Here is a 15,919-nt window from a genome sequence, read left to right as displayed (position 1 = left end):
TTGACTGAAGGAAGCTTATCACATTTAGGTTGTACGATCTGAAAGTCTTTGACAACTTGAAAATGATTAGCCTACTGTACTTGAGAACTTCAGCTTTTACAGTGTGGGATGGTAAAATTATCTTAAATATGTATTAACAATTAAGTTAGAATTTAACGTTGACTCATAATTTCACACGGTATATGCACAACGAAAAGTCCTGTGCTTGACACCGAACACCTTTTAAGTCTTTCTCTACGTTCCTTCAACTCACTTATAAAGAGAGAAGTGAGAATCAGAATTTGTCACAGATCTTGGGAAGCACGGCTGCATGTGTAGAGAAAAATTAGAGGGAGCTGCTGGAAAAACTTGATAGATCGCCTCAAGCGATGTCACTCGAATCAGTAAGGTCTGAAGACTACAAGGGAAATTAAAAGAAACACCTCGGGGGTGTAGAGTTATAAGTGACCTCTGTGGCAAGCTCCTTGAGGCGAGCAGCTCCAGGCTTCAATAGCTGCACTCATAACGCACCCAAATCTCTGACTGAATTGTCTGCGGTCGAATTGCATTGTGGGTAACCATTGTGCCAGGTTGTGAGAAGGAAGAAGAATGCAAGGGACAAAAAAAAAGCCTCTTTAGACCCCAAGAGGGGTCTGACGAGGTTGAGGGAGTGCATTTGTTGAATCAACTGGCATTTTGCTTTCATTTTAAAAGAATATAAGAACAAACAAATTCTTTTGTGTGATTTACATACACACTTAAACACTAGCATGTCTATCAGCAGACCAGACAGCTGCATTCAGGAGCTCTTTGTGGCAGACAGATGCACTACAGAGCTGCACTGGGAGATGTTTTTCATCTTTTTTTGGGTATACTTGTGTATACTAACACAAATGTGAAGTATTTTCTCAGATAATTGAGTTCATCTATTCAGCACATCTCTATCAGTGTAACACTGTGTGTCAGTTCTTATAGGGAGCCACTCTAACACTGACTATGTGATAAATGCCTATAACTTATAACTTTCCATTTTGCAGCCCCCTATCTCATCTCAAAGTCTGTCAGTCTTGCTTGTTGTTTCCGTGTGTGTCGGCGACCTCCCTGCCCTTTCTCTCTCGGATGCAAAAGTGTCCTTTTCAAAGGGCAAATAAACATGTTTTCCTTTTCATCAGGTTCCCTCCAAGCTGGAAAAAAAAGAATGTCCTAAATTATATGTTTGCCCAAACACATAAGAGAGGATACAAGACGCCCCCTCTGTGGGGGATAATGGAAAAACTCAATGCTGTATCTGGAGAGAAACTATTCGACTTCCTCCAGTTTCCAAAAAATCTTATATGTGATTCAGACAACCCTAGGTTCAGATCTTATAGTGTTAGTCTACAGTGACTGCTGTCACCACTAACATCACAACAATACAAAGGCAACTGCTCCCAAGGCCTTGATTGACCCAAGTTTGATCAAACACAACATGGCAGCAAAACCACTTCACAAAAAAAAAAGCAGGGGAAAAAAAAAAAAAACCCGTCCCATCCTTGTCACATTCGCTTTGTTGTACACTTTGTCAGAGGTGCTGATCCTTTTCAGGGCAAAACAAACTCCCTGGCTTTCTGGCATTATCAGCAACATGCTCCAAAAGTGACAGAACTACCTAGAATATGTCTCTGAGAGGTTTATCCTGAGGAGCTACTGAGAGCCCAGGCTGTGGTGGATCACACATCGCACATACATCACAAAGTAATTAAACTTGTTCCACTGGGTAACAGCAGTCTAGTGCAGTTGCTGCAATTAAACTCTGATGCCCTGAGCTTTTTATATTGCAGAAGCAGATATGCGTTTGACTGCTGTCTTCTACCTGTAATTAGCACTTTGTTGCTGAAACACGCTGAAGGGAAGAGCCTGTTAACTCATAACAGCTCCTATCTTAGAAGGTCTGTTTGCTGTGGGGGATTATTTGTGCATCCAACAATGTCCTCTGCAGGAATACCAGGTTGTGGCATTACTTATTTTTAATTTTAGATGGTAAATACATGTAAAACTTCCATCAAATATGCCCTTCCAGTGGAGAAAACATGATAGTGTGTGATGATAAGGTGCCCTTTATGGCTTTTACAAAGATAGACTAATTATTATCACATAATAAAAAACTTCTGAATCAGGGTTTGTAACTATTTCACAATAAAAATGACTTTCATTGTTGTCTAACACTGCAAATACACATCTGACAATCTGAATGTCTTTTCCTCCGCCATCTGTTTCCTCCGTGACGTTTTTTGACGCACAGTGACTTTCTATAAAGGGAAGAAATTACATATTTTTGCTGAAAATAAAACGCCAACGTCTCCTGTAGTTGCTTTTTGTAGTTTAAATTTCATTTTGGCAACCAGGAAAAAAAAAAAAGATTTGTTTTAAAACCAAAAAAGAAGAAGGCTACAACACAAAGTCAGTGCAGAGTAACTGCCAAAACAAGAAATCCCACTGTTATGCAGTTTCCTCAGAGTGACTGTAGGCCTCTGTGTCACATGCTCTGCCACCTACTGTACGTCTGACAATTGAGATGACAGTGGGAGATGTGCCTCTGTAAAGACTGCAGCAAGTTTGAAGATTTACAGGACCCGGAGCACCATCTTGGACCACCAAACCACAGAAGCTCAGGTCAACCTCCACTGAGCCAATCAACAAAAAACATATGGGGTTAGCCTCAAAAAGCTTTTGCCGCCCGCCTGTCCAATCTGCTACAGCCGTCCTTTACAGCGATATACAGCACAGTCGCTTGCTTAGTTTTTATCCATGCTGCATAGAGTGTGCAGGAACATCTTTTCTCGGCAACTCAGCAGCAAATTAGCAAAAAGAAAAGAAAACTAAGACTCAATATTCACAACCGGTGACTTCCAGTTCCTTGAAAAATACATGTTATTCTTCTGCAGTTTCCCTCGAGGATGGAGTGTGCAGCTGGGTCATCGGTGAAACTGTTGAGAGATTCACTGCTTTTTGATGAAAGTCTCTCCTCCTTATTCAAATTTCTCCCTGTGGGTTTTGCTACTCACTTCAAACCTGCAATCAAGGAGGGGGGGGGGGGGGGAATGTAGGAGAAATAATAGGGTTAAAGAGTCATAAGAGTTTTCTTTATAGGAGGCGGTTGGTTTAGATGATGATCTAAATTGTCGCAGTCGTAAAAAAAATGACATGAGAGCGAGCTATTTCTGACACAAGATGGCAAATAATAGCTCATCAGACAGCATTTTTCTGAGATCCAGATATAAATACGGTTGAAGTGTCTATGAATAACAAAAAAAGAAAAGCTCTTTATAAAAAGCTTCAAGGGAAGCCATGCTGCTTTGGCTGTCAGCAGTTCCTGTTTGCAATCCACAGGCAAAAAACACCTGGATTAGGTCGATGCGGCAGGAAAATTCCCATCCTATGATTATGATTCAAGATCTGAAAGCAGAAGGAACAAATTGTTGGACAATATTACTGCGAAATTGGGAGCCAAGAAACCAAGCGAGCAATTAGCATGTAATGTTCGAGCCTCATATCAAATCGATCTGGATTCGTTTGCCAGTCAAGTCATGAATAAACTGACCAGGCAGAACAAAAAAGAAATGTGAGGAGAGAAGCTGACAATCATGTTACACCTCAACCACACAAACAGACTCATATTATGATCATTCTCTTAATCCTGAAAGGAAGATCTGAAAAAGTCACAGCTTCATGCCAGCCTTTTAAAGTAAAAACAGCTTTGAGCGACCTAAAAATACCCTAAAATATCTTAGACTATGTAACTCATAATCAAGGGAAATATACATGTTTTATTCCCAGAATGGGGGTCTATAAGGGCATGCAATGATCTTTGCAAATGGAACCAAATACTAAAAAAACATCAGTCATCCGAGCATAGAATATCATAACTGATAGCTTCATTACGGAGAAGAGATTGCATGCATCGATGGAAAAGTAAAAGCGAAGTCTCAAATGCACTCGGTGTGAGCTGAGCATGTAATTACTTGTGATGATCCATTAGTACAGTTAACATATTAGCATATATATTAATAATGAGCATGTGCTTATGTTTACCACTTTGGCTGTTTAAGTGAGACACCGAAGAATGCATTAGGGGAACTTTATGCAGGTTTTTCGTTGTCCAAAGTCCAAAGTGGGGCCTGCCATTTCATTCATCAATTAATGAATGAAAAGAAAATGTGAATAACTGTTTGTACTGTTTCATGAATATGCAATAAAATGCTCTTTAAATAGAGCGACAACACTTGATGAAGGAAGTTATACAACAGAAGTGGTGAGAGGCAAGTGAGAAAAAAAATAAAAAGAGAACTTGGAAGGATCATCCTGCCAGTATCTGTTCTGGTGCATTTCTATGAAATTACATACAGATATTCAGCTTTGTGCATTGAGCTAATTTGTTAAAGTAAGCATGCTAACAGATACTGTAAATAGTAAAAAAAAAATGATACCAGCTAAGAAACACTTGTCATTATAAGCATGTTAGCATTAAGTAGTGCTGTAACTAGCTTATTATTACAATCCAAAATTAGATTTGTCAAAATTTCAAATAATAAATGGCTTTTTCAGCCAAAAAACAAAGATGTGGAGCTTAATGTCATATATGTGTCATATGCTTCATGTGTCACACAGCCACCATCTCTGGTGATAATGGACTTTTCTATTGAGAATGCTTTCAGTGTTTTGTCATCTTTACTGTATATCATCTCTGCCATTACCACCTAACCATTTTTATTACAGCCTCACAGAGCTGCGAGCTAATAGACTCTCTTGACCGGTCTCTATGATGCGTGTAAATCTAATCTATAATCTATAATCTAAGTATCTGAAAAAACTGCAATCTCTCAGACAGCCTTCGTCGTTTCAAATCAGCTTCTCCTTTTACACGATAAATAAAACAACTGGGAAAACAATCGGAGTGATGTTGAATATATACTGAGGCACTCAGAACAAACCAGATCTCTGTGTGGCTTGGCGACAGGGATGGGCAGGAATGAATTTGGCACTCTCATTACACCCGAGACGGTTCACTGAATTTCATAAATGAAGCAACGGGAAGGAGCACGACACATACATACTTGACATAAGTTTAAATGTATTACTTGCTTATGCCCAATGGCGAGATTGTACAGCCATTAGATGCATTCTTGTATGTAAACGTCGCCTCTGGTAAAACATTAATGAACCTGAAAGGAACGCAAACTTTCTTAGTATTAGTCAGATGTCTGATAGGGTGATTATTTTCAAGACGAAGAGGTTTTTAAAGGGAGGAGACAGATGCTTTTCCTAGCCGAACTCAAAGGATGGGGGCAGCTTTTGTTTGGGTTTCAGAGTCAGTCAGCTGGAACTGCTGGACACAGGCGAGGAGAGAGACAGTGAGACAGACTACGGCATTTGAGTGTTATTATTATTCCTCTAAATAAAGATTTTTATTTGTATCTTTTACGACAGGATGTACGGATTTGGATGCAGTTGGTAAGGTCGTTAGATTAGATTCAGTTAATGAGCCAAGCTAGAGATGATGTCAGAGGCGTGGTGCTCAGCTCAGGGTGAGGATTTTTCTTATTCATTCATAATTTTGCATTTATATAAATTTTGCTAACAAAAAACCATGATGATGACAATTTGTTGACACCCTTGTGAAAAGGTGGAAAAAGTGACCATCATATTTTCTCAAGTTGATTTATTCTATTCAACCAAAAGGTACACAGTTACACATCATGTCAACATCCTAATTTTAGGCAGTAATGATTACTATTTGCCAATTAGCGCCAAACACACCACTCCCCACCATAAAATGCTTTCATTTGTGTCAAGTTAATTCGCTGCTGATTAATCACTTACGGTCCTCAACAGGGGATAATTTCATCATCCCGCTCCGTCGCTGAACAAATAAAAGTTTGGATGAAAGTATGGCAAGAGGTTCAGCTTCACTGCACGTGTCTTGCAAGCGGCACACCATGAGTAATTGCAAAGAAATGGAGTTTGGGTAACTGTCAGTCTTTTTGTTTAGCGGGGGAATGCTGAATCCCTTTTAAAAAGCATCATGCCTTGAGTGAGGACCACTCAAGCAGACAGACCAACAGAGCCCGAGGAAGAGACGCTGGGTAATCTTTTACTCACAGCTGCGTCTCTTTAGCTTTCCCATTTTATCTTCATGCCCTCGTGACACATTAGTAATAACTACAATTGCGGGTCATAGATTCAAGCGTTTGTCCGCGTGTTCGCTTGTCAAACTGTCGCACTTCACAGCTGTTCAGAAGACAGTTGGTGAGAGAAAACAAACAAAGGGCCGCGCGCTACAAGTCAGTGGCCCTGAGGGGGAAACCAACAAGCCAAACACGGAGGATCGCGTGTTTAGATAACGAGAGCATATTATGCTACTACATTACACAGCTAAAAAGCGTGTCACATTTTATAAGCACTCTGTCCAAGTCGTTTACAGTAAGTTACTGCAATGAAAATAATTAGTTTTAGTTTTAATATTGAACAACTCGCTGGTCATGGTTCTGTTGCATTTGTTTTGATGTCAAACTTCCACAGTACAGAGCTCTCAAGTCTGTTTTTTCGCTGTCAGAAATGTGTAACTCCACGTGGGGAAAACATTGTTGCTGCGCCGTTGCTCGCTGACAGTCTCTTCCAATTCAGGAATGTGACATCCTCATACTTAACAAAGTCCACAAGGAGGAGGCTGGGGCGGATGAACGAAATTTCTTGTCCATGCGTTGTCACTGAAGGTTTGGGTTGTGGTCTTATCGTGCGAGCCAGCCTTTCAAAATATGACCCATAACATCTTATTCTAGCTTAAACTAAGGTCTGCCAAAAGAAGGTGTCGTGTATCTGGTATACGCCAACTGCTGGTGCTGGTCCTCTGCATTGTGGTTAAGTTAAATCACAGTATCTGCCTCTGAGATGTAGCAGAGTTCAAGTATAATTCCACCCCATCTGTAGCCTAGCAGCATTGGCTTTCAAGGCACGGCATTGCACAACCAAGACACATTTTTTTTTTTTTTTACTTCAGACTAAGAAGAAACTGTCTCAAAATGGAGACGCTGGCTACAGTTAGTAAGTAGAGGAACAGGCATCTCGAGACTACTGTCACCTCTGCTAACAGGTGCCGAGAATTTAGCTGATCTTAACAAGCAAGCTGGTCCTTTCTCTGTGTCTTCGTTGCAGGTGAAAGAAATGGAAAAACACCTACTGAGACACCACTACACCACTGATTAGAATGCAACTGTTAGGAGACAGGTTGTTAATTCAGCGTGGTTTGGAGAAAGACAGACTGTCAAGGGGTTACAGTTTGGGACAAGGATCTTAATATGAATTTGAACAGACATTATCCAAAACTAAAAGTTTAAAGGGACAGTGTGTAACGATTTAAGTAATTTATTAACTCAAATCAACGTCTTCGTTCATAAGTAAGTCCTCATTGGTGTACAATTACCTCTGCCAACAATCTATCTTATCCTCCTGAGCGAAGAATTACCTATCAGAATATACATAGCACGGGCAAGCTCTATGGAGGCCGCCATGTCTTTCCGGTTTTAAAAAAACTATGGACTGCCGAGAGGGACACAAAGCACTACGTGGTACTACATAGTAAGGCTAAACGCGTTTTCGCTCAGAGCCAGCTTGACTGCGGAACTGAGAGGGAGCTCAGCGAAAGCGCTCATCATCTAACTAACTACATCTTTACCTCATTACTTGAATCAGTAGAAATACTCGACGCTGTTGGGAAAGAGTCCATATCTTGAAAATGAGTTTCTTGTCCGTCAGGGCCACCGTAGCTTCCCGAACGTCTCCAATGTCTTCAGAACGGGAGGGGTGAGCAAAGGAGTGTTGCAATGTAGAACCTCACAGCTAGATGGCGCTAAATACTTGATATATTACACACTGTCACTTTAAACTTTTTTTTTTACAAAACAATATTCACCAAGGATGAGAGTCTTGTATTCTGACTTAAAACAATGTCTCTGTCTTTCCTTACATTGTGGGATGTGTGGGTTGCCGAGCCAGTGGTGAGTGTCAGCCAGGGGAGCCTGGTGCTGATTGGACCCCTGGGGGGGTCTTGGTGTGCAGTGGCCAGTGAAATGTTTGCAACACATGCTGGCCTGAATTTGCTGACAGACTAACCTCCGCCAGCCTCACTGTGGAGAAGTGGATCAAAGGCTAGACTCACGGCGGGAGAGGTACTTTGCAGAGCTCTTTGGTGTAATCACTGGACTGGACAAAGAAAAAGAAAGCGTGATTTTTGGCATGAGAACCTAAAAATAAGATGTTCTGTGGTTTGGGCATTTCGAGCCAATAGATGCAATTTTAAGTGAGCACTTTGCAAATCTCTACTTGGATACGATGGAGATTTCTTTCACACTTCTTTGGTAAATATCCTTAATTTCTTATATCGGTTACACAACCATACCTCCCAATGATCTACTTACTTGATGTCACTTGTGGCTCTTAGATTAAATAAGAGAATCTACTTGAAATAAAGAATGTAAATATTTGCAGCTAGTAGGTTTCTTCTTGTCAAGAAGCTGCCTGTTTTATGCATGAAACAGCAAAAACACAGCATCCTTGTAAAGCAGCGCCCCAAACCTCCTGAGCTCAAACTTTACTTCTAGAAGGCCGACATTTCACACTTGATGATGTGGCCCTCTGTGGCCTCCTCTCTGTTTAATCAGAGCTCCACATCAGTTTCATGTTTGCCTCCTAAAGACATGGTAATGTTGCACAAAATAATCTGTGATTTAAAAAAAACCCCCGAGGTGTATTCCCAACATGCACTGCTGCAGCGGCTCCTCTCCGCTCTCCGAATCTGATGCACGCCGTGGCGCTGATACGACTCGGGCTTTATTAATCCTGATAAGAGAATCAATAAAACTTCTATTGTACAAACAGCGATCATGACTTTGAGCTGTGTTGAATGGAAAGGTACATTACGTGCTGACAGGAAGTCTCACCATTGACAATGAACACAGACACAAAGGGATGAGGTGAGGTTAGCAAAGGACGAGATGTGATCCACTGAATAATTGCACACAGGGAGTCTGAACAGAGAAAGCATGCAAGTCATAGAGGCACGGCTTGAGTTTGAAAAAATGACAAGTTGGTGTTGATATGGCTCATCTCTACTGCTGTGAACATCTTGTCTTGCCTGAGGCTTGACAGAGCTCACATCACATGCTCATGACAAAGCAGAGACAATGAATGACTTTCAGCCACTCGCAACAACTCTGTCCCAACTGTGAAGATGTGCACTCCATGTAAACTAGAGAGCTGAATCAACGCACCAAAAAAAAAAAAAAAAAGAACGACAACAGGACACGAGAGATTTAAAAATGCATAAACCTCTTAAGCCACTCTGCAGGGCCATTAATATTTATATAGGCTTGAAGAAATGGGAAGCAATTCATAGCCCCTTACCTGTTTGGGCCTGTTAAGTCTGTAAAAACTCAGATTTCTGTGAGAGATTTGCAGCATTTTACTGACATTTAACTTCAGCCGCTAATTTTTAAGTACTACAGAAAACCCTATGAGGTTACAAACGAGACCCCGAGTTTGTATCCTCCAGTGATCAAACAACTGGGAGTACAGAACACATGTGCATGTCTTTAAAATACAACAGAAGCCCATCCCCGGGCCATGCCTTTCTAACATGCAGGCCTGTAGCATTAAATGTTTAGCTCTGAGACATCCGAGGAGGGAAATAGAGGAGAATCTATTGTTAGTCCCACAGGTCAGATACAGTATGTGTGCAGAGTGAGTAACTGAAACATCCAGTTGGCTTCAGTTTGTAAAACAGCATGCTGTAGCTTCACATTAATTGAGTCTTCTAGCTTATTTTGGACTTTGTGTGTAATGGTGCTGTGTTAATTAACACCTGCTCTTGTGCCTGCTTCTATTCTTAGTCGACCTATTTTGCCGTTTTCATTGAATTTTTTTTTATCTGTGGCTGCAAATGGGTGCAACCCATGTGACCCAGCAGGATGCAAGATAATCATCTCTATTGTGTCAGGACTCTTGGTTGTAAAAACATATGCAATCCTGTGTTAAGCATACATTGTGTGATTGCAAGTTTTGCGAAGGCTTTTTTTTTAACCAGAACCTACTTAATGCACTGTTATATTCACCCTCAAATGGTTAAATTACCAAACTCATTGTCCTTTAAATTTAACATCCAGGTGTGTTTTTAAAACACACCATTGATAATGAACAAGTTATCATGGTGCCAACATTCAACAAACTGTAAGAAACTGTATCCTAATATCAAATATTGATCTACGTGTAAATAAATAAGTTGAGGGACAAAGTGCATTTCCCAAAATGTCTAAGAATTTATTCAGCGTGAACTCTGCCTCCACTCTGAGCCTCCCACATCTACCTACTTACCTAACATGGATTATTTCATGGGGACATGTAGGTTGGTAGGGTTCAGGCCACCAGTTAAATACAGGGCTGACATATAGAAACAAACAAGCAATCACACTCACATTCAAAGACATGGGAAGAACATGTACACTCCACATAGAAAGGCCCAGATTCATAGCATTGACTGTATAAAATATTGACAGTCAGTACGTGTCCATGCACACTTAAGTCGAGCTGCGGTCGTAGCTGATTAGGACATTTAATAAGTATGTCCGACTCCAACACAGTAGGTGGCGATGTGCAATGTTTCAGCTAGTTGCTACTGGATCTCAATCCTGTTGACCTATTACGTCACATGCCAAACAAGTTAAGAAGTGGCTAACGGGCTGCACAGCAAATGGCAAAAGCATGGATGACCTTTCCCTGCTGTACATTGCATAATATATATTGTACTAATACCTTTGTCTTCGTCGGTTTTATGCCATGGAAGACTTCTGGGTCAACACTCGCCGCGGGGACCATGATGCAAGCACAGAAGGCCAAGGCAGGTAAAGTGCATACATGAAAGAGTCAATCGATTACCAACTGTTTCATCTGGACTTCTTAGTCCGACTTTGAGAAATTCGATTAAGTATGATTTCAGGCAACATGGTTACATACTGGTTTCAGTTGGACTTATATGATAGTAATAGGCCTACATTAAAACTTGCATTATTTTGCATGGCCATTAGGGGGCGACTCCATTGGTTTAAGCTTTACGTCCGATTATAAAGAGGTCTATGAGAAAATACCCCAACTTCTAACTTGTTATATGACCTCAGTGAGTAGTTTCCTAATGAGTTCATGGTCTTAATCGTTGGTTTAAAGTCATCTTCAATACAGCATGTTCCTTCTGTAAATGATGTTCCCTTGTGGAGTAAAACAGATGATAAAGATCATGCTTTAGGTCCATTCACAAATCACTACCATGGCATACCCACATACAAATAAATAAATAAATAAATAAAATGTTCTGTTGCTTGCAGAACGGTGGCATAGATTTGGCACAACGGGACTTTTTTTTGTGAACCATGAAAAGTGCCTACCAAGGCAATGCATGTAATGTTTAACCACATCACTGCACAAGACCCAAGACTCTATGCTTGTATGCATGACTACCATAATCTAGTGACTCTAATGCTCCGTCAAATGATCAAAAGTGCAAAGAGCCCAATACAGTTAATTCCCATCAGGCTATCAAAATTCCAGTGTGATTCCTATGTTTTGTCATATGCGACAATTGATCACAGACAGCTCTAAACCGATCAAGTCTGCCTCAGTGGCTCTGGTGCAAAATCCCGTGATCCAAAAGTCTATTATCTTCCCCTGCAGCAGGACTTGAGGCGGGAAACAGCAGAAAGTCCCAAGACGCTGCAGTCTATGTGTGAAACAAGCTGTAAAATACTTTCTGTTACATGACTGCAAAGTGAACAAGAATTCCCTTATACGCTTTCCTGTCTGAAACCACTTCCATAAATGTGGAAATTGGGTAAAATATCACAAATATAAAAGGATTTGTCCACATGCAGAAGGCACGCGTATGAGATAAATCAGCGCTGATCTATAGTCCAATCTGCAATACAGTATATTTTAAACTTTTCATAATAAATGCTGCTGATGGTGCAGACCAGTCTACTGTTACAAGGACTGATCCCTGTAATTATCCTACTCATGGGCTCCACACAAAGGAACAAAAAGATCTGTCACCTGCTTCATTCCACCTCAGAGGTGCAATCCGTCGAGTAACGTGACTCAAATATCCTTAGGGTTTTTTCTCTTTGATCCCCCGTGCTCTTTTGATTCCTCCAGCCTTTTAAACTGCTGGAGGCCACATGAGTGGCACAATTTTCACCACCACGTGCTGCAAACACAAAATTGAACTCCAGCGCATTTGACCGACACACTGTTTGACTGAGAGATCAATTTTATCCAGATGTATTCAGTCACCGCACTCTCAACAAAATACCCTATCCTCATCCCGTCAAAATATTACATCGATCCACAAGGAGCGTCGATAAATTAAGGCACACGTCGGAGAGGTGGTCGGCACGTGTCATAACTGCATTTTTTACACTGAGTGGATCAAACCACCCGGCACGGCCAACAAACGCTGAGACACGAGCAGAGCAAAGGGTCAATCAATGCAGTAAGCAGTGCCTAGATCAAGAGCGTGTGTGTGTGTGTGTGAGAGAGAGTGAGTGTGTGTGAGTGTGTCTTGAGGGGGTTAGTGGGCTCTGACACTGCACCTGAGCCCGCCTCTGAAACGTTCACATCGTCAAATCGAACCTGTTCGCCTCGGTGCGTCGCAGTTTTTCTGCCTTTTTAAATTTTTCTAAACAAATGCTGCGAACCGTCAACAACAACTTAATCAGTCTTATGATTAATACAGGAGTTACATAACGTGACAGTGTTGGTGTGGTGGAGAGCTGTGATATGCTGTTCTCAGCATTTGGTAAATGTTGGCTGATACACGGTTGGTTTGGAATTGCTCAGCCGTTTCCAGCCCCTTTATAGAGGACATCCCTTCTGTTTTAAATGTTCAATTGTGTAAGATATGTCCAGGAAACAACAACAGTGATTTGGTTAAAGGTGCATGATGTAGTTATGTATTAGAATAAATATTCATCAGAAGGGAAAGATGACCGAATACAACTGAATAAACAAATTGACTTTGAGGGACACCACAATTTCATACTGTTTCACTTTGCTTGTGGCAGGCTATTCAAAATGTCACCGGCTACAAAAGCGGACCACATTTTACACTCACTCTGATCTCCTCAACAAAGACTCAGCTGTAAAGTATACTCTGCCTCCAGGGGACTGGCCATTATCAGTATCCACAGCAGATGTGAGAAAAAACCTACTAACAGTGAATATAAATAAGGCTGCTGGTCCAGATTAATTTACCTGGCTGTGTACTAAAAATACATGCCGATCGGCTAGCTAATGCTGTTGCTGACATCTTAAACATTTTATTTATGTATTTATTTATTTGATAAGGACAATGCATATTAGTTAACATACAAAAGAGCATCAACAATATGTAAATATGCCAGAGTTAGCATAACTGCTAAATTTCATTTGTCGTCCTAAGGCAGGTATTACAAAACATACAAACAATGCACCATGACCCCCCCCCCCCCCCAAAAAAAAAGGGAAAGAGGGAGAAAGAAAAAGAAAACATGTAGAAATTTACACAATATAAATCCCGATTCACATAAAGGTTAAACTCTTATGGGAGACTGTCCCCACCTGCCATCAACGTCCCTGTGCCTAAAACATCTGCTGTGTCTTATTGACTAATGCACTGCGGCTATCACCCTTGCATTCAGAACTAGCAGATACACTAAGGGTGCCATATCTACCGCCCTCCACTCAGTCTTCACACAGCTTGTAGATAATAACAGCTGTTAGTTGATCAGCTCAGCGTTCAATACGGCCTCCCCCATGAAGAAAACATTAAAAAGTATCACTCTTACAACAGTTTGCAATTGGATACTGACAAGCAGACCCCAGAGCGCTCAGATTGTCAGTCACACCTCCTGTATGTTAGTGATCAACAGAGGAGCCCCTCCGGGCTGCGCACTCATTCCCCTCCTGTTCACACTGTACGCCCATGACTGCACTCCCAGATATCAAGACAGCTTTATTCCTCAACTACGACTACGACTTTGGCTGCAACTTGAGGGGCTGATTAAAAGAGTAGCTAACATCTGCACACTGACCTGCAAGTTTACTTTAATACACAATATTTGAATCCCAGTTGGATTTTCATCAGGTCAAAGTCACAACCGATTTATGGGCTTTATGAGGAGGGGGTGGTCAAGCTGAAGCTGCAAAGCCATCCATTCAGCCTTTCAGTCATTGTGGACTAGATTAAGCGAAACATGTGATTGAGATTTGAGGAGAACTTGTGAACTCAACTTTATAACAGGGTGTATAAGGGTGATCTGAAAATACAGCTGCCTGTCTGACAGTGTTATACCAAACCTTCTTTCTGTCTGATTGTTGGACATTTTTGTAAATCCATACTCCCTTGACAGTTGAAGGGGTTTAACCCAAATTTCTCTACTGTGGTCGAAAAACAAATATCTGATGGAACAATCAAAACCACGCAACAAAACAGACCAGGGCTTGCAGTCACATCATATTTGAAGGATGCTTAAGTGATTTTGGGTAGATTCATCCTTTAACGTTCAGTGAACAGCATGCCCGCTCACTCTGATGCAGCTGTGCGTGTGAGATTCACTGTCATCACTGCTTAACATTAGAGCAGAGGAGCTCCAGCAGGAACTCTAATATCATCCATTTCAACCTAGAAACCTGCACTGCACTGACAGCCATTATTACATTTGTTTGAATGTGTTACCATGATATTTTAGTTTTTACCTGAAGACAGCACATCTGGCTGCTGTGTGCGTAATTTTTTTATCTTTTCATATTTGGCAAACCAATTCAGCACATAATCATCAAATCCATAATAAATGCACGACACAGAAGTTTTGCAAAGACGGCTTGATATCTTACTCGTTGTGTTGTACTTCACCCCGTTGATGTACTCAGGGCAGGGTCTCTCTACAATCCTCCCGGTGCCGCTCCGCGGCCAGCAGGTTCCGATCTCATCGGTTGTTGCATTGCAATATAAACCTTAGAATAAAAGTAAAACAATACAATAAAATAAAAATGGCGAATAGTTTCCCTCATCCGAGACACAACACCTGAATATTCAACAAAAAAAGGAAGCGTCTTACCATCAGTGCTCAGCAGTGACAATGAAGCGTTTTCCAAAAAAGTGTCTTGGAAAGCATCAATCAAACTACAGTTTAAGTCCCCGAGCTCCCCGAATAAGATCTGGTAAATGGTAGCATCCATGCCGCTCTGAGTGATAACAGCTTAATTCCAAGTCCGAGAAGAAGTGGACGCTCCGAGCCCAGCGGTGTTCGTGGGCTTGTGAAGCGGAGCAACAGTAATGACAAGTAGAGAGCTCTGCGCTCTTGCTGGGATCTACGCGCCTGGCCAATCAGAGCCGCGCGTCCGCTCATCCATCCACGTGCTGCAGCAACCCGGTGTAAGACAGCCGACTCGCCGAGGCATCCGGATCAGAGGCTTTGTCACTGTGACATTTTACACCTGCCGCCCACCTATCGTGTTTGTTCACTGGGGTGGGTTGGTGGGGAGCATTCAGGTGGGAAAGTGAGAGGAAGCCTTTAGAATTAAATTGCGCATTGCACAGAGGCTACCTGTTGATGCCTGTGGATGGATCAGCTATCAGCAATCAATCAACTCATGTGCAAGTACAAAAAAACACTGCTTTGGTGTATGTGCCAAGTTTATACAGGAATTGGTCCATAAAGCCCATTATTTTAAAAATCAGGTGTGTCCATGTGTCCATTTAGTGATTTCAGTGGTCATGAGCACACCAGAAAATGGCCAACATCCTTAATGGACAAATCCACACCTCACCATTTACATCCAGGGGCCTTCATTCAGTGACAGGCAGGACGTGCCAATTATGTAG

General features: G+C 41.5%; 1 protein-coding gene across 1 annotated transcript in view; it reads right to left on the bottom strand.

The window, feature by feature from the left end:
• Positions 1-15,403, bottom strand: part of crhr2 (corticotropin releasing hormone receptor 2) — a 41,052-nt gene extending 25,649 nt beyond the window's left edge. Inside the window, exons 1-2 of the mRNA XM_030403684.1 lie at positions 15,153-15,403; positions 14,929-15,048 (exon numbers count right to left, since the gene is read on the bottom strand). Of these exons, the coding sequence (XP_030259544.1) occupies positions 14,929-15,048; positions 15,153-15,273 (241 nt within the window). The 5' untranslated portion in view covers positions 15,274-15,403. The remainder of the gene's footprint in view (positions 1-14,928; positions 15,049-15,152) is intronic.
• Positions 15,404-15,919: the final 516 nt, after the last annotated feature.

This window comes from Sparus aurata, chromosome 21 (assembly GCF_900880675.1).
Source record: "Sparus aurata chromosome 21, fSpaAur1.1, whole genome shotgun sequence".
Taxonomy (NCBI): Eukaryota; Metazoa; Chordata; class Actinopteri; order Spariformes; family Sparidae; genus Sparus; species Sparus aurata.
This window is presented reverse-complemented; position numbering and strand designations above follow the sequence as displayed.